The sequence below is a fragment of the Phymastichus coffea genome, unplaced genomic scaffold (genome assembly GCF_024137745.1).
Source record: "Phymastichus coffea isolate CEN01 unplaced genomic scaffold, Cenicafe_Pcof_1.1 PCOF00006, whole genome shotgun sequence".
Lineage (NCBI taxonomy): Eukaryota > Metazoa > Arthropoda > Insecta > Hymenoptera > Eulophidae > Phymastichus > Phymastichus coffea.
Window position 1 is genome coordinate 8,940,432 of NW_026706817.1, and position 26,428 is coordinate 8,966,859.

General features: G+C 40.3%; 1 protein-coding gene across 1 annotated transcript in view; it reads right to left on the reverse strand.

Moving 5' to 3' along the window:
* The window catches only part of LOC131668442 (putative aldehyde dehydrogenase family 7 member A1 homolog), a 787,423-nt gene that overhangs the window by 620,490 nt on the left and 140,505 nt on the right, over window positions 1-26,428 (reverse strand). Inside the window, exon 2 of the mRNA XM_058942621.1 lies at window positions 24,804-25,020. Within this exon, the coding sequence (XP_058798604.1) occupies window positions 24,804-25,020 (217 nt within the window). The remainder of the gene's footprint in view (window positions 1-24,803; window positions 25,021-26,428) is intronic.

The window sequence follows — 26,428 nt, forward strand, 5'->3', positions numbered from 1 at the left end:
AAAAGCAGGAGTGCCGCAGGGCAGTGTTCTCGGTCTAACTCTTTATCTACTGTACATCTCGCACTTACCTAAATCTTAAAACATTCTGACAGCAACATACACAGATTATACAGCAATTCTAACAACGCATTCAGACACAACAATTACATCAGAAATAATTCAAAAATACATTAATAATAATCATCGTCAAAATTGGTTCAACTCATGGAGAATAGTAGTAAACGAAAGTAAATCAATATATACAACGTTGACGCTTCGAAAAGATACTTGTCCACCTATTAGTTTAAACGATAAATACATCCCATAAAGTAACCAAGTAAAATATTTAGGTATTTACTTGAACCGAAGGCTTACATAGAAAGAACACATATTGACTAAACGTAAACAGTTGGGACTGAAATGGAGAAAAATGTACTGGCTCATAGGAGGAAAATCGGAACTGTCAATCGAAAACAAATTACTGCTATATAAAGTTGTACTCAAACCAGTCTGGACCTATATTACCATATGGGTAATACTGAGAGTTGAGGAAAAGTTTCACGTTCCTAATGTTGCAATGATCGAATACGCTAGCATTAATTGTTGGAATATTTTTTTGTTTAGTTTGAAAACTAAGATGGTATAACGTACTTTTTCCGGTTGATTTGCAGTTTTGACTGTCTATACAGGACTTGTGTTCATAGGTAGCATTGGATATTCATATAATTCCCAACTACGAAAATTCATTGAAATGCTTCTTTCTCTTTTCAGAAAATCATGTCGATGAATTTTTTTAGTATTTGATGCAGTAACGTATGGCATAAACCATTCGATGCGTGTTATATCGATTTTCAAGTTTTCGATGATTGTTTCTAGTTCCACTAATTTTGTTGTTTGGATAACCGCATTTTAATCACTGCTCGATCGTATGAAAATTAGTTCATTTTTCATGTTTACCAATACTTTACGATAATCTTCAGCAAATCGGATTATGAAATTTAAAGGAATAGTGACATCGAAATATCTTTCGTCGTTGATTTTTTTCTGATCATTTTCTGTTATCCATCCGACATTTTCAGCACTCCAATTTTGACTTGGATTAAGTGATAGCCAATTTGTCATAATAGTTGTTAGACCAACGTTATTGGATTTCTCGATTTCTATCACATTTAGCTCATACCTAATTTCCTCAAATAAGTGACAGATGGCGTTGTTCACAAATAGAGTATTTATTAAGACTGCTTTCTTATCGTCGCACAATCTACCATAAATACGCAATGAGCTACGAGATAATAAAAGACATAGGTCTTGATGTTGGATTGATATGCGAATTTCATCGCTATTTTTGAGAGATATATTGGTGTACGGTTGATGAGTATGAATCTCATAATGAGCCAAGGATTCATCAAAGGCGACAGGTGACTGTATTTCTAGAACGTTCTTCATTATTTCGTTGAGCAGCAAAAAATAATGCAAGTTACTTTCCACCAGAAATTATTTTTAAGCCAAGACTTTCTAAGAACTTTATGCTTTGATATGTCAATTCTTTCGCTTTTCAATGACAATTGACACTCGGAATTCGCCGTGTTGTCGCTTTTACTTTCAATCGATAACTGATGGTTAGTTTGTATATTTTACTGCTTATATAGCCACCACTACTGTTTAAACCGTAAACGATTCCCATCACGTACTTTTCAGGTATAATCTAATTGTTATCACGTCACCTCGAAAGTTTATTAAATTTCCGTCTTTGGTCAACGATGCGTAATTGTAAATTATCTACACACTTTACGGTAACTGGGAGATAAATTACATTTGAAGGAACTTCGATAATTTTATATCCAGGTAGTATTGCAGGAAAATATTCATGAATATCGTGAACCTTACGCCTATTCGTATATGCACTTGAGGTAATGTTACACTCGACTCTCAGAGCATTTACTTTGAAAATTTTTACTGGAAGATCCGATTGGTGAGAGTTGTTTTTTTCGAGTTTAAGCCGTGCAAACCCCAGTACTCGACCAATGGAATCTTGCGGACAGAAATCGATATCTTCCGAACTTTCAATTACACAACGTAAAGTATTATTGTTCGGTTTCAGACTCACTGTTATTTCAGGCTCTAAGGTTTTACGAAGAAATGTATCAATATCTTCAATTTCATAACTGCCCACAGGTATGATTACAGATTGTTTATCGCCAACGTAAAATTTATTGTTTTTTATATCTATATTAGGTATAGCGTTGAATATCAAAAATTCTATTAAACCCAAAACGTTTCTTTAATTTGGTAATAGTTTAATGGGTAGAAAATATTGCGTTTCCAGTAAACAAAAATTACCCGAGAAAGTAAAAGTGAATGATTCTTCCATGACTATTTAAATACGACTGTTAACTTTTTACGGTGTCTTTATTTATATAGCCTCACACAAAAACTGCAAACAAAGATGACCGCAATTATAGGTATCGAAATTTTGATATCTTTTTGGATTGTATTTGATCTCATGTACTCCGAGATATGCCATTAGATCAAATGTAGGTCTAAGATCTCCAAAACTATCAAAATATGTGACATTATTTCCAATTTTCCGATAAGCAACCTATTGTGTGCCTATTCCGTTAACGTCATCGAGATGACCAGACTTTGGTAAGTCATTTCTCATAAACAATCCTCCGAAATTTGCTATACTTAAAATTTTGGCATACTTCATTAAGTCGATGTTTGTTATAGCTCTATCAGGAAAATTTACTTCAAAAATTTTTTTTTAAAGCTGATTCCAACTAAATTTTGAGGTATAGTCCATAGCCTGTTTTATATGGTTTAAGATACATCCCTTTACCTAATGCAATGGCCTCCATCGTTTTGTTGTGTCTTTTGCTTTCTTCTAATTGTCGTTTTACAGACTTTGTATCATTTACAGCTTTTGCGATTCCTGCAGCTCCACCAGCTAGAGCACGAGTTACGCTTAGACCAGCAAAAAGAGGAATGAGAAAGGGTAAAGCTCAACCCATCTTCTTGGAAATTGGCAGAATTCGTAGATGATGTTGTAATGTTAGCTTTTCCACCAACCTTTTTAACGGCTGCACGAGCTCTTTTTAGAGCAGTACCGATGATCGTTCGAGTACATTTATTTTTTGGCCATTAAAAATTGACAGCTTTTATTATGGTTTTCAAGTCTATTAACTTTTGATATTTCTTTTTGCGACCTTTAGACTAAAGTATTTTTGCGTCTTTTTATTGTTCAGTCCCATACCAAATTTAGATTTTAATTTTTATTAATTTTAATTTTAATTTTAATTTCATGGTATTAGCTACAGCGTAAGCAGCTACTTTTTCACCAATGCTAGAATTTTTATCGAACATTCGCTTTCAAGCTTTCTCAGCTAAAATTCTATCTGCGATATTTCTATAGTATACTCTACACTTTCTCGATTTTTTAAATAAGCTATATCATGCTCTCTACAAGCTGTATCAAGAGGATTGATGCCTGGATCACCTCGAGCAAATCGTTTCTGCAATTTAGTTATCGGACCACAATAGTGGAATATGAAGTTCAAAGGGAAGTTTACTGATGACTTTGTTAACTAATCCTTGTCCTTTCTTTACTCTCTGATATTTGTGTGTGATCATCATTCTATGAAGTCCAGCACACGATTAACTTAAAGAATTTTAAAAGTGAATATATATAAAGCCATTGGATCAGTTACTGTTTGAACATTGTCTCGTGAGCATGGATTTTAAAGAGCAAACTGTAAAACTTCCTATCGAAAATTTCGACGTCATCGTATGGAAACATAAACTACCAAAGCGTCATGGAAATTTACTTCCACATAGTATTAGAGCAATTCTTTGCGGTCCATCTAATTGTGGTAAAATCAACAGTCTTTTGGCGTTAATTACTCATCCCAATAGTGTTAGATTCGAACACATTTACGTTTTCTCGAAATCTCGCAATCAACCAAAATGTAAATTACTGGAAGAAATGCTGAAGCCTATAGACGGAGTGAAGTTCAAAATAAAAACCAGCAAGAAGGGCACCCCTACGCTCAGAGCTGATCACATTCATCTGCGCTGGGCATACAGTATCTGAAGGGGAAGGAGAGCACCCGTTAAATCAATTGATGCAAAATGCAGAAGTCATATCGCAGGTACAAGAAACAGCGATAAATGTTGCAGACGTATTAAACGATGATGGAAACGGTGATAGTAATAAAAATGTTACAATAACGGCTAATGATGGCAGCCAGTTTCAACTTTCGCCTGCGTTCGCTGTAATGATCCAGGACCTTATTTTCCGGTCCCTAAAGAACGAAAAGAAGCTCGAGCTGCTAGACTCACTAAGAGTCAACGTATCAAGTCTAACAAAGGTGTTAGATGAGATATATAATAATTGCAGCAATGTTAAGAGCCATCTTGATGACTTAACCGCTAGAATAAGTATATTAGAAAATGTCGAAAATAGAAATGCACAGAAAGATGACGTTAACCATTCAAGTGAAATACGGCAACAAGGAAACACGCGCAGGAGATTAGCGTTTCAAGATACCTTCACCTACCATTACGACACACGATTACCTCAAAGTACTCCAGCCGGACCCGGACGGCGGCCCACGGGGGCCACCAGCAGGACGCCCCCGCCGGACGCTCCCTTTCGGAGAGAGTGGACAACATCAACTTAATAGAGTTAATGCTGAAATGGATAACCACACGCCGAGCACGTGGTCACCTCAACAAACAACAAACTCTTGGTCGACTACAAGGGATGTTGGTAGTATTGTTTGGGGATGGAAACTGAAGTTTTCCGAAGAGGGTAACGAGAGTGTGGACACCTTCCTATGTACGCTAGACAGTTTAAGGAACAGTGCAGGGCTCACGGAGGATGAAATGCTCATGTCAGTATCAGAGCTGCTCGTCGGTCCTGCCTTACCTGGTACGAGGTAATGAAAGAAGAGTGGCTCTCCTACGCTGAATTTGAAGCAAACGCACGGGACTGATTTGGAACCAGCGTGTAACAGCAACAACGACTGATGAGGGAAATATAAAGTCGATATCAAGATCCAGATGAACCGGTCAACGCATACATTGTCAACATGATGAGCCTAATAGACGACTGAACCCACCGATGGCGCATGAACGCCAACTGGATCTGTTACACGCTAACCTCCTCATCAATATTCAGAGCCAAGTGCGTAGGGCTGAAGTGAACTCCATACGCGTTCTGAATACTTTAGCTACGGCGGCACAGAACACCTTGAACCAAAGAAAGGTACAACGGGTGGTATCTAACCCCGAGTCGACTCTATACCCGGAGTTAGCATACCACCCTCACACCGATGGAAGCAAGAGCCGCAAGAGATCCAGATATCCAGTGATAAGCCAGAGATTAGTGATCGGTTAGATCATATGGAAAAATACTGGAGAAGGTAACATACCAGATCGTTTATATACCGACGCCAACGGGGGCGACACCTGGTCCGAACATTGAAGCGGTTGATAGCGAAAAGAAGGCTGCGCCATTTGATCTACTGAATCAAGTGTTATTGTCCCTCAAAGAAATATCAGTAGGGATGAAGCACAATTTTGTTAAAGGAAACTCGACCTCGGAGGATCACGCTAAGAAGCAAGAAGCCCTTCGAAAGCGGGAAAGAGATTTCTCCAAACCACTCAAGTGTATCGAATGAGGATTGATGGGGTACAGTAAAAAGTACCGTCGCCAATATAATAAGGGAAACGAGGAAAGGAGTGGTTAGGAGAGGTTGATCCCACTCCTTCGTCCTTTGAAACGAACCCCGTAAATGAAACCTCGCAACCCTCGTCAGCATAATCAGTACCAGTAGTAACGAATGTGCTGAGCGATGAGAACGAGAATTTTTATGGTTATGCTAATGATAAGAATGTTGGTAAAGTAAACGCGGAGGGAGGGGGTATTGACGATAGTAAAGCCCAGGACCATAGACCGGCCGAGGTGGTGGAGAGTGAATCGCCCACGCCTTCGGAGGCGTTGGTGACGGCAGATAAATCGTCAAACTATACTTCCGAAGAACCTCCGATAGTCCGAACCAATGTTACGTCTCACGTAACGGCCGCGAATTGACAAGAGTTACTCAAACGCGACTGTCACTTTTCGGTCAATGCGTAAGCGCTTTACCACGGGTACGAGACTAAAACGAAAGCAGGTCGGCAACGTATCTAGAATACCGAGTGGAAATGTAATAATTTAAATAATTTTACCTGTAGTTTAACTGGTCCAGAAACTCGTACCTCAGAAGCCAGAGATATAACGTAGATAAGATTTAGGTAGAACTGTCAAATAAGTTATTATAGAAATAGAGTTAAAATATTTATTGATCAAATTACAGAAGGTGCATAGTCTTACAGAGTCGAATACAGAGTATCTGTTACAATTGTTTTGTATCCTCTTTTATAGTACAAAATACATAAAAACTAATCAATAATGGATTAGTCCCAGAAGGGGTAACTGCGTCACTGAGAATAAAGTCAGCTATTAAATGACTATTACTTTTAATTACGGGAACTCCCCTTTCATAAAAAATCTCAAATTTTACCGCTATAGAATAGTCTGACTCGTCCTCGAAGTAATACGGCCGCCCCTGAAGACTAGCGACGCAGGGCGCTCGCAAGTTGTACCTGCCTATTTAAAATTTCGTACATCAAAACGTTATATTTACGTATACTTATACCTTGCACATAGCGAAGTTATAAACACTACGTACTAAACACAAAGTAATTTTACACATATATATGTTTAAAAGAGAAACACTTCGAAGCACTACTTAACATAAAGTCTCTAATTTTTAAAAGGCAAGAAACCATCACTCCACCCTACATTTAATCTTCTTAAAAATATTTCTTCTCGTATGGTGCCAGGTTTACATATACGGCACTTTTCTCCAGGTTGAAGGGCATTCTGATGAGCAGTTGACCAGCACTCCCAACTGATGAGGAAAATATTTTTCGGTCCGTGGCTTAAGTATTTTAAAATACATAACTTACATAAACGCCACACAGATAAAGTTCGCGAGCATTGCACACAGTTATCGAAAGTTAACAGATCCGCAAAATCTCTACCTCCATAAGGCAAATGCACAAATTCTGCGTATGTTCTTCCTCGTTCGATCCTTTCTCCATGAAAATATGAATCTAGTTAATCTATTCAGACTTGCATTTCTTCTCTAGTACATTCATCAGATGGTCGAGGAACAGACCCTACATACTGTAATTGATTATTCTCATACCTTAACTGCCACCTTTCCATAATGATTTGAAGCTGCTCGTTTGTTACATCTGATCCAGGTGCTATCGGTAAGATTAGGTAGTATCCCATCATACGAGCGCAATCATCCGATGCCTTTCGGTAGTCCTTGCAACTCTCATAACAAATTTGGCCTAAGACTTGTGTTTGATTCGTAAGGTTACCCGCTCTGGATGGTTACCCCATTTTCGCTGCTTCACTTTTCAACCACAAGACGATTCCTCGTCGATACATTTCCGGTAAAATTACGTTGTTGTATGGTTCCGGACTGTTGAATAAATTCAAGGGATCACTTATCACTTCAGTGATCATAAATCCGTGATTTTCTCCATAAGCCTCTTCCAACTTTTGCAAGACCTTACTCACGAACATGTTGCACTATCACTTGTAGTGGCACGGACATAAAACTAGTTCACACGATGCTGTCTCACTGACAACTAAGTCCCTTTTATTTTGCTCTACCTTTCAAACCGGGAGCTTAATCACTAATCTCGCCATAAAATTCTAATTTTACTTCTTTCCTACTCCTAGATACTACTTAGTTTATTCGAGCACCAGGTGTCGAATTTAGTGTATTCTATGTCAACTGTTTTTGGAGGAGCCTTGCCGGAAAATTGCAGTATAAATTTACTATATTTGTTAATATAATAATACGTTATTTATTTATTTCTATTTTTATATAAAAATAGCCCCCCAAAAAAAAATTTATTTACTAAGATTTAGCCAATAGCTACTGTTTTCTGAATATAACTAGTCTACTTCCCTACTCCACGCCTGAATTAATTCACTACCTCCTTGATGGAACCGGCATCTTTCGTCATTATTTTCTAATGACTTGCGATGCTCTGCAAAGGGACACTCCAAAATTCGCACCAACACGTCCTTACACTATTTACTTAAGTGTAAGGCTGTGCAGTAACGACAATAACGTACTGATAATAATGGTATTTGACACACTGCACAATATGCAAACGTGAGTCGGTTATCTGTATTAAGACTACTATAATCTATTTTAAACAGATGCTGAATGAATATATCAGTACTTTCACTCACGGTTTAAGACAGAGAATGAAACAAATTTTGGCTCTTGAACAAATTATCCTTCTGTATTGTAGAATATTCAGGATATTGAAATATCTCATTATTACTTCTTAATATAAAACGCCTGCCTCTGGCTTGTTGTTGTGCAACTGTGAGTCCTGGTATTACTGGACCTAGCAGTGAGTATCCCATCTTTGTTACACTCTCCTTACTTATTTTTTGAAATTTCGATGAACTATTATATAAAATTTCCCCAATTAATTCATACGTGTTGATTGGTTGGAAGGTTTGCACTTTGTATCCATATTCACTTGCTGTTTTGTTCAACCAGCGGCAAGCTCCCCAGCGATAAATATGGAACGGTTCGGGTGTCTTACAGTAGTTCTCACTAGTTTCAAATAGTTCTAGAGGGTCTCGTTGCACATCACCATCCTTGTTAAAGAGAAAACCGTGGCAAAATCCTCTTTCACTTATGAGTTTGATGGAAACACACTGAGCGTACATTTTTCACTGAATTATATTAATTGCTTGCTCTGTTGTTTTCTATAGACTAACTAATTTCCTCTTGCTCCATTCGTTTTAATACTGATTCCCTACTTTTCTCTTTCTACTTTTATGTTCCTGATTGATCACCATTTTACAATCTATGCCCTACTCTAGTCACACTCGAAAAGCTTTATTACCCACACTTGACCTAATACTACGGATAATGTTCCCCGCAAAACTAAATATTTCATATGAATGCTAAAACTGTAACTAGTAGGCTGACTCCTTCAATAACAGGTATACTTATTTATTCTTTGATATTTATTGATTCTGAGCTTTCAATTCCAATTTTTTTTGACGAGTCTTCCTTTAGTTCTTCATCTTGGGTTGATTCTAATAGAGTTGGTAACATATTTTCATAGTCATGATCCTTTTTAGGAGGTATACGGGGATCTCGTAAAACGGTGGCCCTGTAAAATCGTATCTAAATCCGATATCTAATTTTGACATTGGTATATATGTTTCGCTTACTGTAATGCCTCTTCTATTTTGTTTTTTGTTGACATAGCGATATACAATCAACATAATTAGAGAGCTTATAATTAAACATAAAATTACAATGCTGATACAAATAAAGTTCCAAATTGACAAGTCTACAACTTTTGATTCTACTTTTGTTGTTAGGGTAGTAATCGGTTTGATGTCAATTTTAGTTGTACTCTCTAGCCGCTGATCTATATTTAAAAGGGTTAGTCAAAAAGACGGAATAATTAGATTTTTTATTACTTTATTGCCGGTCACACCTCTATATATTTTTCCGTCGGCCCATATGTTACAAGACCTTGGGAGTTCAATTATGCCAGAAGAAAGTTTCGGAATAGTTATCTATTTGTTGGTGCATTTATTTTTAATGAATCATATTCTCTCGTGGAAAATAACCAGAGATGACTGCTAGGAGTTTTGATCAGAAAATATTTATCTTGACTTAATTTAACATTACATTCATATAAAGTTTTGATTTTTGGCTTTATTAGCATGTTGAACTCACAAAATGCTTTAGTATTTTCTATTAATTCGACACTATATATATTATAATATTTTACCATGATACATAATTCAAAGGCCATTTCACTCATAAAGAAATATGAATTATTAGTTTCTGATACAACAATCTAATCATTCTGTGATTCAATGTATGCAGCGATTGATTTGTTTGTCTCAGATTGTTGAAAAACTGGAAAAGACATCATTTTGTACACGACCAACTGTTTGGTATCTATGAACGGTAGTACTATTTCTAGTATTAATATTTTTTCATACATCATAAAATGTAACTGTGCTATGTCAGCAATATTTGCTGTATTAATACTATTAGGTTTAACAATGGATTTTAAAAGTGATGTCTTTTCAATTTCATGTACTACTGTTTGTTAAGTGTGCATAGCTAATAAATATTTGTTATATTTAAACATTTCAACCATTAATAAGATAATTTCTTTGCTTTCATGTTGTACTTCTTTAATGAGTGAAATTGCTATGTGGAAATTAGCGGCCTGATTTTTGTCTGTTATGTTCGGGTTTTGTTTTAACAGTTGCACACAACTTTATAGATATTCAGTTTTCAAGTTTATTGATCTAATTTGTTCATGCAGGCCATTGTCAAAAAAATAAGTGTTCGGTCTATCGCCCATAATATAAGATAGATCGTTTATACGCATGTTAGTTGCTCTTTCTATAACTTTTTTAGTGTTACTCAATGCGTAACTGTTTTGAAAAGATAAAGCTTTTCCTCCCCCCTTAATTTTATCAACATGCAAAGTGTTGACAAGACGATTCAGGGAATCGTCGACACGTTTAATATCTCTCAAATGATCCTTAACATGCTGTATAATCGAACTTGCTACTATGTTGAACACATTATCTTGTACAAAAATGCTATTTAAAGTAGTTACTTGATTAGTAAGCACCTGGCTCCAAATGAATATGTGTTGCAGATCAATGGTTGTTAGTAAACTCCAATTTTCACGAGTAAAGGCTATACGTTCAATTTTATGAAACGCAATCCCTGGATTGTCTTCAATCAGATGTACGACGGGGTTTTCTTCTCGTCCCCTAACTACCATAAATCCGAGAAGAAAATACAGGCGGATTGCTGCTTTTTTCATCTTGTTTGTTTTTTTTGTGTGTTCTGTGTGATGTTTGTATCACTTATAAATAATAATTCGTACTCCCGTATCTAGTTGCGTTAATGAGTAAGAATTCGTTTCTAATAAATCTACTCTACTTGTCAATAAAATAAATTAATGATTTCCCAGTGTTCTTGCAACGAAATTTTAACATATCCTGACACAAAAACGTCTTGAAATTCGCCATATGGGTCATTATAGTAGCCTGCGTTACTGTATCCACCCGTGCTACCAGCTGATCCTGCGAAAGTTATAGCGTGTACTACTGAATTATTCACTAGTAAAGATTGAAAGAGGCGATCTCCTATAGATATTGATCTGTGTACGTGTATTCTTTCGCATTTGTATCTTGATATTTCGCGTAGGTATTTTATTCTTCCTAATCCAACTTCCATATTATGATTATTATAGCCGCATCTCTTAGTGTCCCTATCTGTTTCTATTTTGCAATAGCGCACTCGCACCGACAAATATTCATTGAGTTGCAATAGTGATACTTCGATCCGCGTAGAATTGACTATTGGTGGTGGCAATTCGCAGTCTGCAATATCTACCAAAGAAAAAGATGTAATATTTGCGAACTTCTGCGCACAATCATAGGCAATGTAGGCCGTCGCCTTGGTGACAAGTTCCAAGAGCAGTAGGCAAATTAGAAGACTCATCATCTGTAAACAATAAATTTAAGTTATTCCTCAATAGATCTTAATAAAAACATACAATCTGCGCGATTGTCTATTAAATTTTGCGAAACGATTATTCAGTTGTATGTACATCAGAATATTTATTATAATAAATTTTCTATTTATTATAATAATATATATATTAGAATAAACTTTCCCTGGTATTGATTTTTTGATGCAGAGTTCTGATTTGCTTGGGGCGGAGCTACTTGCTGGCTTATTCTTTCTCTATTGGCTGTATTTTGACTATTCATTTGCTTTTGTCCTTCGTTACTATTGAATCTTTCATTTCTAAATTTCGTACTGCTATTGTGATGGTAAAAACACGTATCTGCTAAATGATTTGACAACTTACATATTTAACATACTTGCGAGTTATCTGTTTCTACTACTTTTACACTTTTGATGTTTGCTAATTCTTTTTTTGCTTGTGCAAGTACTTTTACTGTCTGGTTGAGATCGTTGGGGTCTTGTGTTGCTTAATCGCGTTCAATCTCTACCTCTTTTGCTGTTGCTTCTTCGAGATTTTTTGCCTATCCCATTCGCGCTTTAATCACCCTTTAGTGTAATCCGCGGATGAAAAACTCGACTTTATCCTTTTCTAATTGATTTAAAAATCCAACATTATATCTTTTTTCGCACACTGCTGCGCTTATTAATTCTCGCGCTACCGTTTTAACTCTGTTTGAGAATTTTACTACATTTTCTGAGGCTTTTTACTTGAGTATAGCCAGCTCACCTGATAATTGGTTGAAAGTTTTGTTTGATCCGAAAAGGTGATCTAAATACATTACAATCTCGCTAATACAAAATACATAAAAACTAATCAATAATGGGTTATCCCAGAAGGGGTAAGAGCATCACTGAGAAAAAGTCAGCTATTAAGTGACTATTACTTTTAATTACGGGAACTCCCCTTTCATAAAAAAAATTAGGATGAATCAGTTTTGCTATATTCCCCGGAACAGGAAACACGTTGGTGGCTACCGGTGAAAATAGGAAACTTCCAAATAAGGGCTCTTTATGATCCGGGAGCTTCCATCACAGCAATGGGTAGTAATGCTCTGCAGATAGCATAGGCGTTGGGCATCAGGTTGGATACTATCCACGCGGGTACGGCAGGACTACCAGATGGACGACAATTGACAATCGCCGGTCACGCGATGCTGCCGTTCACCGTAGGTGACATGACGATGCCGACGAGGGTAGCTATACTCCCAACCCTTGTCGATGAATGTATCCCAGGAGTAAATTTTATTAGACTGTTTAGGGCGGTTCTTGATCCTGACGATGATACGTTGATGCTCAAGAAATCGCAAACCAAGATGAAACAAGAGGTAGCTAGTTTAGAGGCCGGTCAGAGATTAGCTACTATTGGACTAGCCGAGGTGACAGCCTCTCAAAAGGCAATGTTGTAGAAGACCATCAGCGAGGCCTTTTCGCAGGCCGCCGTGGGTCTAGGATGTGCGGCAGGAATTGAGCACGAGATTCGAGTCGGTGATACGAAACCGATCAAGCAACGCTACTATCCAGTGTCACACAAGGTCGAGCAAGAAATGCATAGATTGGTAAGGGAAATGTTAGCCCAAGGGGTGATTGAGCCGGCAAATAGCGGCTGGTCGAGCCCGGTGGTTATGATACGCAAGAAGGATGGCTCGTACCGATTTTGTATAGACTTTCAAAAGGTCAACAAGGTCACCGAGCCGAACGCGTATCCCCTACCATTTATGCAGGATATACTGAGACGGTTGCGAAACGCACGATATATCTCCACGCTAGACCTTAGTAGCGCGTATCACCAGATACCACTCAAACCCGAATCTCAATCCATCAATGCCTTTACCGTGCCTGGATTGGGACACTTCCAGTTTGTACGAATGCCATTTGGTCTCTCGTACGCCGGCACCACCTTCCAACGGTTGATAGATAGCGTGATCGGACCTGAGCTTGGCGATTTCGCCTTCGCCTATTTGGACGATATCATGGTAGCGTCGTCCAAATTCCAAGATCACCTGCGGCATCTTAGTACCATGTTGGATAGGTTAAGCCAAGTCGGACTATCGATTAATCGAGAGAAAAGCGTCTTCTGCAAGCCTGAGGCTAAATATTTAGGTTTTCTGATTAACCGAGAGGGAATCAGACCCGACCCAGAAAAGGTGCGCTCTATCGTGGAGTACCTCCAACCTAGGAAATGGACAACAGCTGCGTACTTTCCTGGGCATTTCTTCATGGTATCGCCGCTTCTTGAGTGATTTCGCTACACGATTTCGTTGGATTACCAGAACCCAACGGACTGTATGTGTTGGAAACAGACGTTAGCGCCACGGGAATCGGTGCCGTCCTGATTCAAAGAGTGCGGAACGAAGACCGAATCATCGAGTACGCTAGTAGAGTTCTTAACCCGGCGGAGCAGAATTACTCTGCCCCGGAGCGTGAATACTTGGCGGTTGTATGGGCTATACAAAAGTTCGGCCCATATATAGAAGAGTACCGATTCAAAGACGTAACGGACCACAACAATCTGAAATGGCTGTATAATATGAAAAACCCTATAGGACGTCTAACCCGATGGGCCTTGCAACTCCAAGGCCATACTTTCGAGATAGAGTATCGAAAGGGGGCTGACAACGTATGGCCCGATGCGTTATCACTCGCGTTCGAGCCCGCGAAGACTGAGGTCAGTGCGATAGACCAGCCTAAAGAAAGGGACGACGCCTGGTACTGGGAATAGTTCCGACGCGTCGAAGCCAATCCGGAGAACTACTCAGATTGAAAAGTAGTTGGCATGGTAATGTACCGCCAAAAGCCAAATAGTGATTACTAAGATGAGTACGGGTACGAAGATACCTGGAAACTTTACGTGCCATTGGAAGACCGAAAGGCTGTTCTGTTCAAGATCCACCACATTAAGACCGCCGGATATTTGGAACGTGAGAAAACCTTCGCCCGCATAGCCCAGTCCTACTCTATTGGCCAGGCATGCAAGTGGATGTCAGAAGGTACGTCCAAAAACGTCAGATCTGTCAGCAATGTAAGGTTCAACAGTAACTTCGTGCGGACTCACAAGGGATCGGATGTTGTTCACACCTTGGCGAGTTGTGGCGGGCGACACTGCGGGACCGTTCCCGAGGAGCCCTCGAGGGCACGAATACGTATAAATGTTCGTCGACTTATTCACACGATGGGTCGAATGTATACCTATACATAGTGCCAATGGTAAGACGACCGTAAAGGAGTTCCGGGAACGAGTGATCCTGCGCTTCGGCACACCTAGGATCTTTCTGTCCGATAATGGCACTGAATTCCGTAACAAGCTTGTAGACGGATACCTGAGGGAACAGGGGATAAGCCGGACCTTTACGCCGACCTATACCCTACAAGCCAACCCAACCCAACCGAAAGAGTTAATAGAACTCTGAAGACGATGATTACCTCGTATCTGCACGGGAATCATAAAGAGTGGGACTGAGTCTTACCTGAACTCGCGTTCACACTGAACACTGCAATCCACAGCTCCACGGGAACCAGCCCTGCTATGCTCAATTACGGGAGGCAAACTGAAGCCCCGAATACCCTCCGTAGGCAAAGGGACGAGCTTGCGACCCGAGAGGAGGACTTGTTCCGAAAAGAGCAATGGAATGACCACATGAAGAGTAACCGATTCGTTATTCAAGAAGCCCGAGAGATCGCCTCTAATGAATCCCTTAGACAGACGATATATTATAATGCCAAGCATAGGGCTTCGGGATTCAAGGAAGGAGACTGGATATGGAAAAGAAACCGCATACTATCCAGTTAGTGTTTGTGTGTTGTCACACTTTTCCGATTTGAGGGAGGCACAGCGTAATCAAACATTACCACCCTTCTCACTGGGCACCAACAGGTTGGCATAGCCCACTGTCTTTCACTCCTTCGCTTTCAAACATTTTTGGAGATCCGGAAGTCAAGTTTGCTGCAGCATCCCTGACCCACACAGCGAGTCGGAACCTTTTTAATCTAAGGCGGCGACCTCCTCGAAAGGAGTATCGATCTTTTAAAGGTTCAACGCTCAAGGAGAGCGGAACTAAAGGCTTGACCCTCGGTTTGGGCGCGACGGGACTCTAGTTGCCCCGACGTCTGCCACGTTGGAAGCACGCAGCATACAAATCTTACGAGATTTGCATGACCTGGTACCACTACCCTGCAGAGGCCAACCCAAATTGGGATGTCAGAAGAGAGACTCAGTTACGACAGCCAGAGGAGATTCCTAAGACGATCAACTAGATAAGCCTCCCCTCTTGGGCTCGCGTTCGAAAACATCCCACCCTGCGTACCTGTATTAAGGGATTTCTCCCACGACTCACAGGTCCATCGTTTCGACGTACCTAGGCACGTCTTCCCATTGCGTTTCGGTCATCCCCGCTCATGCTGGTGGGTATCCGTCATTCGAAAAGGTTGTTTTCCGATTTCATCCCAACGTCGGATTTCTCTTTCAAAAGGTCGGCTCTTATGCCTAGCTGATACTGGTGTTTGCTCTTTCGATTTGGTGTTTTGACTTTTATGTCATGGCGGGGTCTCGTCTAGCCGACAAGACGAATCCCCAGGTAATTTTCAGTATTCTTGCCGGTCATGCCACATATTCAATTCAAAACTCCAATATCAGGTTAAGTAGGGGAATTCGCGTTCAAATTGTCGACCTTCAGGGTTTGTTTCTGAAGTTCAGTGTTCGAATTATCGTTCAATAATTTTTAAGCTTATACGCTTCTGTAGGTTTAAAAATTAGGTTATTGTGCGAGTTTTGGTTCTTTGGTTAGGGACCTTGTAAGAGGCAGCGTCTTTCTACCATAGTTTTTAACTATTTTTCTACGCTTTCTCTTTGTTATAGGTGCTCCTTCCTTGGGCTCTATGACTTTTCTAGCAAAGTCTTCAAAGGCTTTATAGATTTTCCTGCTAGATACTAGGGTGTTTCTGGGCATGGCCATGTATGGCCCTCCTCTTCAATGGCCTCTATTAATGGCTTTCTAAGTTCCCTTACATCTTCGCAGTTAAAGAGAATATGACTTTCGCTTTTTATTTCTCCACAGCTACACAGTTGGTCTTCGCATAATCCTCTTTTGTGGAGGTATGACTTAAAAGCACCATGTCCAGTCATGAACTGGACTGTGTAGTGATTGGGATTTAGCCATCTCTTCTTTAATCTATCCTTGAGAACTGGGAAGTAGCAGTACGTTCTCCTGTCATTTGTGACTGACTGCCATCTCTCCTGCCATACTCTTTCGATTTTATCGTTGATGAGTTGTATAGCTTTCGAGATTTTTAGTCTGCCCGATCGAAGTTTCTCCGATTTAATTCGGATGCCTTGCATTTTAATCGATTACCCATACCTGAAATCGCGTTATTCCAGTGATATGGTTCTTGCACCAGTGCCACCTGTATGTCAATATTTCTGTCTGTCATGATTTCTCCCAGCTCATCGTTGGCTACTTGCCTTTTGTTGAGGTTCAATTGTATGATCCTCAGTTTCGGGCCCATTTCAGGGTTTTGTTGTGCGTTCAATTTAAACCTCTTAACTGGTGGACAATCGTCTTTGCTTTCGTCAAGATTGTTTGGTTGCGAAGGAAACTGAGTTGACGCCGGAGTATTGGAGCAGTGCTCTGGTTTCTCAACGGTCGCCTCCTGCTTACGTTTCCTCGCCTTATTATACCTAGAATGGTTGACCATATCGCTTTCAAGGTACAACGCAATGTCTAGTTATATATTTCCTCCTTTGGGATCACTGCTGGCGATTCTGGAGGGTGGCTTTCGATTCTAGTTCTGGCGTTAACGTGCGCGTTCAATTAAGCGACTGGCGTTCGAGTGCGAGCAGTGAGTACTTGTGTGTGTTGACATGAGCATCGTTAGTTATCTTGTCGGGTTTCTCCATGGTTTCCCATGGCTCTTTTATTTATAATTGATTGGTTAAGCTAGTTATTTTTCTAGCTTTTTAATCTGTTAGTAGATTAATTGTTTAGATTTTATTTTATTTCTTTTGATTTGGTTAAGTAATTTTAAATCTATAGTTTTAATTTGTAATCTTTAATCTTTAATTCTTTCTTATTTTTAATTTTATTGATCTTTGATTGGTAACTTTCTTAATACTATTTACTACACTACTGCTTATATTACTGCTTAAATTATTGTTAACTGCTTAAGAACCAATTTGATTATAATATAACTTAAAACTACTTACGAGTGTACCAGCGTGTTTATCTTTCACGCTGGGTTTGATATTAATCAAACCTCGTTTTGGTCAAGTCAGGGTTAGGTGTTTGACGAATTGCAACCAAAGTAGCATTTGAGTGAGCATGTCGGGTTTCCGCCTTTTCTTAGCCTGTGTTCACCATTAGCAGCACTGGATCTGATGGACATTTAGTGCATGGCTTTCACTTTCAAAGGGAGCTGACAGCCACTAATTCCGCTTTCAAATGTAAAATTATTTTAGCTATTAGGGCTTAAGCAATTCCTTAGCAGGAAGGATGCTGCCCTTCTGTGCAAATATTTTTCCTAAGGGTTCCGGCATCCGTAGTGCGTTCTAGTCATCGAGAGTTACTCAGCCCAATGGACTATTCTCTCGCACAAAGGTGTCGGGCCTTATTCCAGGAGCTCGAGGCAAAGAACTTTGGGTGGCTGCTATGACCACGGCCGCGACTCTTTACCCACCGTAGTGCCACCTACCAATTGCCAGTCGATAGGAAGTAATTTCTTATCTACCCGAATTAAATTCGGATTGCCGGGACCATTGGTCCTCTGCAACTAGCTTCCGGAGCGGTCTCCCGTCCTCTAAGAGGGCGCGCGGTACTACAATCCTAAGAGATTTCCCCTCAAGTAACTCCCGGATTTTGGCTTTTCTGGGCTCGAGCTGCGCTCTTGGGGTGTGGTCAACTCCGCGTTGAATGTTTGGGCGTTTACAGGCCGCGCCTCACCACGTGTTGTCATGGTCCGTGTTGTTTCTTTTGTTTGGCCGGTTGGCCTATTGCCCTGGGGGCAAGCGTTGTGTGTTTTGCCTACTGTTTCTTTACAGAGACAGAGTTTTCAGCCCCACCGCGTGAAGGTACACACATCCGCACTTGTGATTGCAAGTCTTCGTTCAAATATACATTGCATTCACTTCGGGTGGTCGACTAGCATTAGTTGCTTGTCGAGGGCAATCGGTGATGCATTTTGTACTTCAGGATTTGTATATGCCCGTACACAAAAGAGAGTAGTTTTCGACGTCCTCTCCGAAAACAACGAGTTGTTTGTTTGAGGAGTCTCCGTTCTCTGTTGAGGAAGACAATTACTGTCCGCCGCTTTGACAAAAGATTTTTGCACAAAGTGACCTGGCCAGCCTCGCGGCTGGCCATATGGTGCACTATGTGCATCATCTATGTTTTTGCTAAGCGGATTATAATCGAGCTTCCTGAGAGCGTCGTGATCGCAACCGCCATACTATCCAGTGCGACACAGGGTATTTCTGCCAAGCTAGCACCGAAATTCATGGGCCTTTACGTGATCATTAAGGTACTCGGAGTCAATTCGTACCGCCTTGCCAACCAACAGGAAGAGGTCTAAGAATTAGTTCACGCCAAAAACCTTAAACCCTATTATAGATAGGAGAATACCTTGTCAGAAGATGAAACTCGAAGGTGAGATGACGACGATATCCCTACCTCCGAGGGAGCCGAGGCGACGAATCACCCGTCTATAGCGAGCGATCCGATACCGCACGAAAACCGACGCGCCGTTACCACGAATAATATGCCTTAGAGCGATAACGCGACGAGTTCGAGCCACCCTCATTGCACCCCTTCCGACCACCTTGATAAGACCTCGATAATAGCCCCACCGAATAGTACGGTAAAGCGCCCTCGGGGACGGCCTCGCAAGAACGCGCTGACTATTCAAGCTCCGTCGTATCTGTTGAAACCACGCGTCTCCTCTCTTACCGTCGTGAAGAAGAAGAGAGGAAGACCCCCGAAAACACCGACCGTTGACGAATGACACTCTGATGACGGACCTGGGATACCGATGCAAAGAACCCCACCTTCAACCCCGGTGACGAAGGCCCTGACAGCCGAACAGGCGCCCACCTTCGATATCAAAGGAAAAGATTACCGATTGACGTATAGAAACGTTACAGGATGAAGATCATGCAGAAACAAATAGAGCAAGCGGCGACCACTCTTATTGGACTGGATTTAGGCCCCGCAGTCAACGGAGTGGTACACGCCGCCCTCCACATCATCGAAGAGAAGAGGAAGGACGAGCAACAAACACGGGTACGAGCTCACGAGAGCTCGTCATCTGTGTTGATCGAAGAGGTGGACAACGATGAGCCCCAAGTTTCGTCATTTAACACGGGCATCGTGCGCGAGGAGACCGCATCACTGCCAGGGCCACCAGTTGGAGCCATTCCCGCGGCGGCAAAGGTGTCGACGGGCACCCAAACCGAAGGTGCTCCCGTCGGTACTATTTGGCGCCTCGATTTCCTCTACCAACCACTTGCGCCGGGTAGTCACTGGTCGTGGGAAGAGATCGTGGAGGGCTTCAGAGAGGTTGAGCAAGGTTGGACCACCCTCAACGGGCTTCAACGAGTCGTATACGTTGAGTTCGACGCGTATACGGCTGAGAGACACCGCCCCAGCGATTTGGAGCACTGGAGCAAGGTGGTGTCTCGCTGAAGGAGGTACAGCGTCGTCACCGCCAGGCCCTCGAGGGCCCGGTTAATGACCGTCCTTCGGCCACCGTCCAGCCTCCAACGACCAAGATCTCAGAGACTAACCCCACGGCTACCATCAACCAGAATCAACGGACGTGCGGGGTAAATCTGGTGGTAAACCTAAATAATGGCAATGTGGACCAGGTTACCGGATCCATTCATATCAATCTGGTGGTGGGGTCCACAAATGAAGTGCCCCTGGTGGAGAGGATGCTGTGGTCCGCGCCCAATCGGCGAGATGGGTTGCCACTAACCCCCAGAGAGCAAGGAATCCCACGAGGCATCACGTCGCGTGCACAGTGGGAGAGTTGCAACATGTGCCATTACCCCGGAGTAACCCGCACGGACCGTTGCCTTCGTGTCCGGCAAGATCCTGAAATTGTAGCCGAAAGACTGGATTGGGAGGCACGCGGACGCCACAATCTAAACGAGGAGGTCCAAGAAGATACAGTCCCTGGATACCCGAGACCATCTTTATAAAGGGTACCTGCTCCGGTGGGCAGGGCCGACTCCGGACCATAGCCGGGCAATAAAAAGAATATGCCAATGAACATAATTTCTCGTTGCCTTTTGTTTACCTTACCTCGAAGGGAACAGCACAAACAATTCTATCGTCAAGGACACCGGGGGTCCGGCTTGGGAGGGGACTGTGACGGTAAACGTCTTGTTTGCGCTGCCCATCTCGATCACGCGGCTGCCTATGAGGGCAGCATCTACCGTCCGAGGAAAGCGGAAAACGAGAACTCGGTACGATATGGGACGAAACGCGTGCGAAGGTAAAAGAACCAGTCGAGGATTAGCCATCCGAGCATTAAGAAACTCAGAGGAGCCAGGCACAAATACGATCACAAAAAAAAGAGTGCGGAAGCGAGTCTGCCGATAACTTCCATCAAAATTTCCGTTGATGCCGTTCGGAGTGAGTGGAAATATCGCCATCGTAGGCGACCACGAGGTCACGGAATCCCTCCGACAGAGTCAACAGGACGACGGAGGAAACCCCATTTACAACAGAGAAAAGCAGCAATCTGAGATACTAGAGGCGATACTGATTTGCTCCCCCTGATAGTGCGACTGTACACTCAAGGTAAGCTGGCCAACTTCGCGTTGCAATTTTTGTTAAACGACCACGCTTGATTGCTCTCCCTCACATCGGCAATTATGAGAAAATCGGTAGCCTGCATGCAAACGAATTTTGCGAACGAAAGATTGTAAACGAATTGGCGATGCATGAGATTGTCGCGCGCACCGTATAAACATAAACACGCGGGCCAAGCGTATTGTAGAGTATATTGAAAATAAACTAGCTCATTTATGATTGAAACGTTAATTCATTGTTGTCATTGTTAGTAAGTTGGTTGACTGACACCTGTCCTCTCCTGATCTCCGGGTAGTTGATAGACTCGATTATTTCAATTTCGCCGCGCGCATTCCGGTACGATTGCGCGTCGAGCAAGACAAAGAAATAAAACGGAATTCACATCTTGTTACAGCATATAAATTGTTGTGTACAATAACATACGTGAATATTTATGTATGGATATACTGTACCATACTATACTATACACAATAGTTTATGTGTAAAATATTTATATGCGCAATAATCGACTTACCTTGTAAATTTCGTAGTGAAAAAATAGTATAAGAGAACGAGTGAGAAATGAACGAAAAAGAAAACGGTCGATGTCTGTAATATAAAATAGTAACGGATATGCGCTAGACAAAATAAAAGTGAAGAATGTAGGAGCGGTCGAGATAAGTCTGAAAAAGGAATTAAACGGTTTTTCGGGATAAATAAAAAATATTAATATTTCCTTCTTCCAATTAATAGATACTTGACTGCAATACAGCGTGGAAAATTGCGTGACATCACGTTAGCATAGACTGGATGATTTCAACAAGAAAAAATCAAGAATCTTTTAATATATTTGTTCAGGATCAAGACTGTCTGATATATCGGTGTTAATCAGATTTAATATTGGTGAAAATAAGAGAAAAACAAACAGATCTTGATTGGTTGAGTTAAGAAGTTGCAGACTTAAAGACGAGAATGAGAACACTGCCACTAATCACTTAATTATTTTACTGGAAAAGTCTTTGGAAAATACACTTGGAAAAGCCTCAGAAAAAGCTACTGTAAACTATCATGCCTTGATAGCAAGTCCTGGTAGTCACAAGCGATTTCCTCGGAAAGTTTCTGGAAAAGCCACTGGAAATGTCGTTGAAAACTCTTTTAGTTTGGCAGCAGGGATTCGTAGTTCTACTTCTATTCCTGATAGAAAGCTGAAAGGCTTCAATGAGATCCGAAGCTGGTTGATCCGCTCGAAATAATGAAATAAGTGAGCCGATGCATTGATTTTTACACCCCTGTTCACAGCGCTTAGAGCGTTCTCTCTCATTATGTCATTTATTAGAAGAAGGGACAAAATGATCCATAAGATGTCCCATACTAGGAAGTTATAAGATCAGTTCTGGGAGAATTTGTGACGTCAGAGATTTGACTTCACTTGATACTTGTAATCCAAAATATAAAACAAATATTATCAACAATCGTGTTGTGAGTTAACAAGAAGCAAGATTCGGCCTGTCTTAATTATACATAGGCGAGATGGAAGATGAAGTCAAACATTTACTTTTAATGTTTGTTAAGCCATGATGTCACAGCTGTTTACCATGAATTCCTTGATTTAAGAGAAGAAAGAAGCCAGCCACCCAAAATCATATGTTAAGGGAAAAATTGGAAAATACAAGCCGAGGCCTGAACAATATTTGAAACGATAAAAAGTTATTTCACGTATATAGCGTCTATTTACTTCAATTTAGCTACAACTGTTATGATTTGATTCAATTATTGAATTGAATATTAATATAAACAAGATAAGATCGCGCGAATTATACTTGAAAAAATAGATTTCAATAAAAGTGATTAATTTTATAAAAGAAAAAAAGAGAAGAAAAAGGTTTCCGGACGAGTCTTAAACCAGAAACGACAAAAACAAACAAAAACGAGCATTAGCCATCTCGGCTATCGAAGTATTCAGTGCATTTATCGTGAATGTCACATATGTTAATCGAGAGGCGTAGGGGCTTGAGATAAAATGAGCTGTCAAGAATATAACTGATTATTATAATATTAGTGATTAACATAAAATATTGATTTATATTACTTTAGCAAATACGTAAATTTAATTTCATGATATAGAATTTTAGAAGGAATTTTAGAAATTTTAGGAATTTTAGGAATTTTAGAAGGATGTCCTCAATCGTCTGCGTGCAGATTTGCGTTGCTCTTTGCTCTGCTCATCAGCTAACACTGACATGCTGCTAAAATACACACGTACGCTCGCTTCCCCTTGTCTCCTTCGGACGCATATTCGCTTCTCTTACATTCTTTTATACGCACGTTTGTATACCCGCACCGTTTGAAAATGGGCATATGGTTCAATGCTTTGACCATAAGAGGTGCTCGAACCAGCGACTTTCATCGAGGACGCTCTGTAGCACTGCCGTTAACAATCTTCCTTTTTGTCTCTGGTGCAAGATAGAAAGAAATGAAGAAGAAGAATTCACGGTAAAAACTGGAGTCACACGGCAATATGTTAAGTCGACAGTTAAGAGTTATCTAGAAACAAGGCAGCCATCTGCTATGCAAAACTTTGTTCTTCCTATTGATAGCAAAACAGATTTGGAGGAAAAATATACTCATAAAGAAAGCATTCCCTTTACAACCATCACAACTAATAAGCCAGAGGGTAAAAATCTACTACTTTATCGCAACAGAAACATTCACTATATTGACGTGGGGGATTGACTTGGTTTCTTTCTCTCTCTCTCTATCTCGCATGCATGCTTCTGATTGTTACATTTGTGTGAAGATTGGTGTACATTAGTACATTCAATATATATTTTTCCACCTGATGTTTCGAGATTTGGTTGTGTTTAGTTTCCGTGTTGTATATCGTTTCTGTACCAACTACTTAAAGGCGAATCGCGATGTCGATGGTGCTATTTAGGATTTACTCTTATCAGATTAGAGTAAAGATAGAGTATGTTTATATTTGATTTCAATGAATGAGTTTTATTATTCGTTTGTCTCTCAAGTAAGATTCCGTTGCTTAGCAGGATCTTCTTAGCTATAGCGCACTCGAACTCTCCGAGCTTATCATAAATAATAATATGTTAGCATCAAGTCTGGCCTAGGGAATCTATCAAGATTTCAAAATAGGTTTGGGGGTTCGAGAAATAACATGTCTAAAAGTGAAAGACATGACAAAGTTTATCAAATACATATTAGAAAACCACTAAAGTACAATTTTATAGATATAGGTACTAGACTAGATATTAGGCCTTCAGCGTATTTGACTTAGGCCGCTTGTTGCCACGGATAATGTTTAGTAATTTCTTTCAAAGTCATTTATTGTTTGAAAAATTAATTCATTACTTACCCATTTCTAAAGATATCAGTTTTCCAAGAGAAATCTTGTTATTCCTAAGCATGTTACCAATTTGGCGAATTATTTCTCCACGCTTTGGAGGTGGCAATGTACTCCAGAGAAACCAAGCATTATGAGTTTTTTCAATAGTAGATTCTACTTCTTTTAAGCTTGGCATTTGAATTTTAGCGATCATGCATCCACTTGCAGGTGAAATAGACTCTAGTACCTACGGCATTATATATTTAAATTCTATCATACAAAGATAACTTAACATCAACTATCCATTCTGAACTACACAGTTTTCATTAACAGATTTTTTTCATATTAAGTCAAAAAGAAACAGATTATTTTGTATTGTATATTAATTTATATTTACCAAAATATCAAGGTGTTAAGTTAACTGTAAGAGTAAATAATTGTTTACTTGCTTATGTGGTAATGTGCAAAATCTCAAGACAGTTTAATTTCGAGGTTCAACAACAAAGGCTATTAATGCTTTTGGTATCGAAAACTAACTTAGGATTAGCTATGATCTTGTTGTGGCTTGTTGAGAGATGCCTAAATTGGCCAAACATGGCCTTGTGATTTTTCGTCATTCAGTACAACTCCTAATAGAGAGCTAAAAGCTTAATAATATCACCGTGACATCATTAGTAGATATAATTGACAGCGCCGTTATCAAGGGTTATCATCCCCCCACAAATTATGCGAAGAGGGGATTTCGGAAGCACGAATGCTCCCATGACTGAATCACGCGCAGAGCAAAACGCGTGCATCATGTCTAAACAAATTTGAGATCAGGAGTAAGTGAAGCGGCAAGTAACGGTGAGAGGAAATTAATAATAAAAGAAAAACTTTCTAAAACAAAAACAAGAAATAATAACGAAGTAATAATACAAAATGGGGATATCGTCACCGGCTCCTCTATGATCGATAATAGATCTCGTGCTCGCAAAAATCAAGCGGTGACAAGGCTGTAACCCGATTCGCTTTATTCTACCCTTACATCTCAATAAAGACGATGACGTCCGTACAAAATTCAATGGGCGATCGTAGCCGACAGTATAACTGGTAGTTATGTCACGCAAACCGCAAGATGTAGATGGCCATAATATACGAAAGAGAGTGATAGAGAGGGAAATGCAGCACCGACCCACAGTGATGCAGAACAGCAAAAGAAGTATCAAAATATTTGAATGGGTTGGATTTGACTTCAAACTAACTTGCAATATACTTTTTCAATCTATTTTGCACAAACGATACCAAATCCGTTTCCCGCGACAACCCACGATTACTCCATGGTGTCTAAAGACATGCGTTTGTAGCAAGTCATCAACCAAAAAATACATTTTTCATGGACAAATTTTCTTAAGAATATTTCATTTCATATATCTGTAACGTCGGGCCGTTTATTATCAAAAAAAATTTTTTTTTCCTTTTCCCGTGTGCTTTTTGCGTGTACAAGGTGTGTTCAAAAAGGAAGGTGACTGTATTTTGAAGAAAAAATATTTATTTATTTATCAATATTTATGTTGTCCCCTTCAAAGTAATCCCCCTCAGATACAATACACTTATGCCAACGGTTTTTCCAATCCTCAAAGCACTTCTCATAAGCACTTTTCGGTATAGCCTTG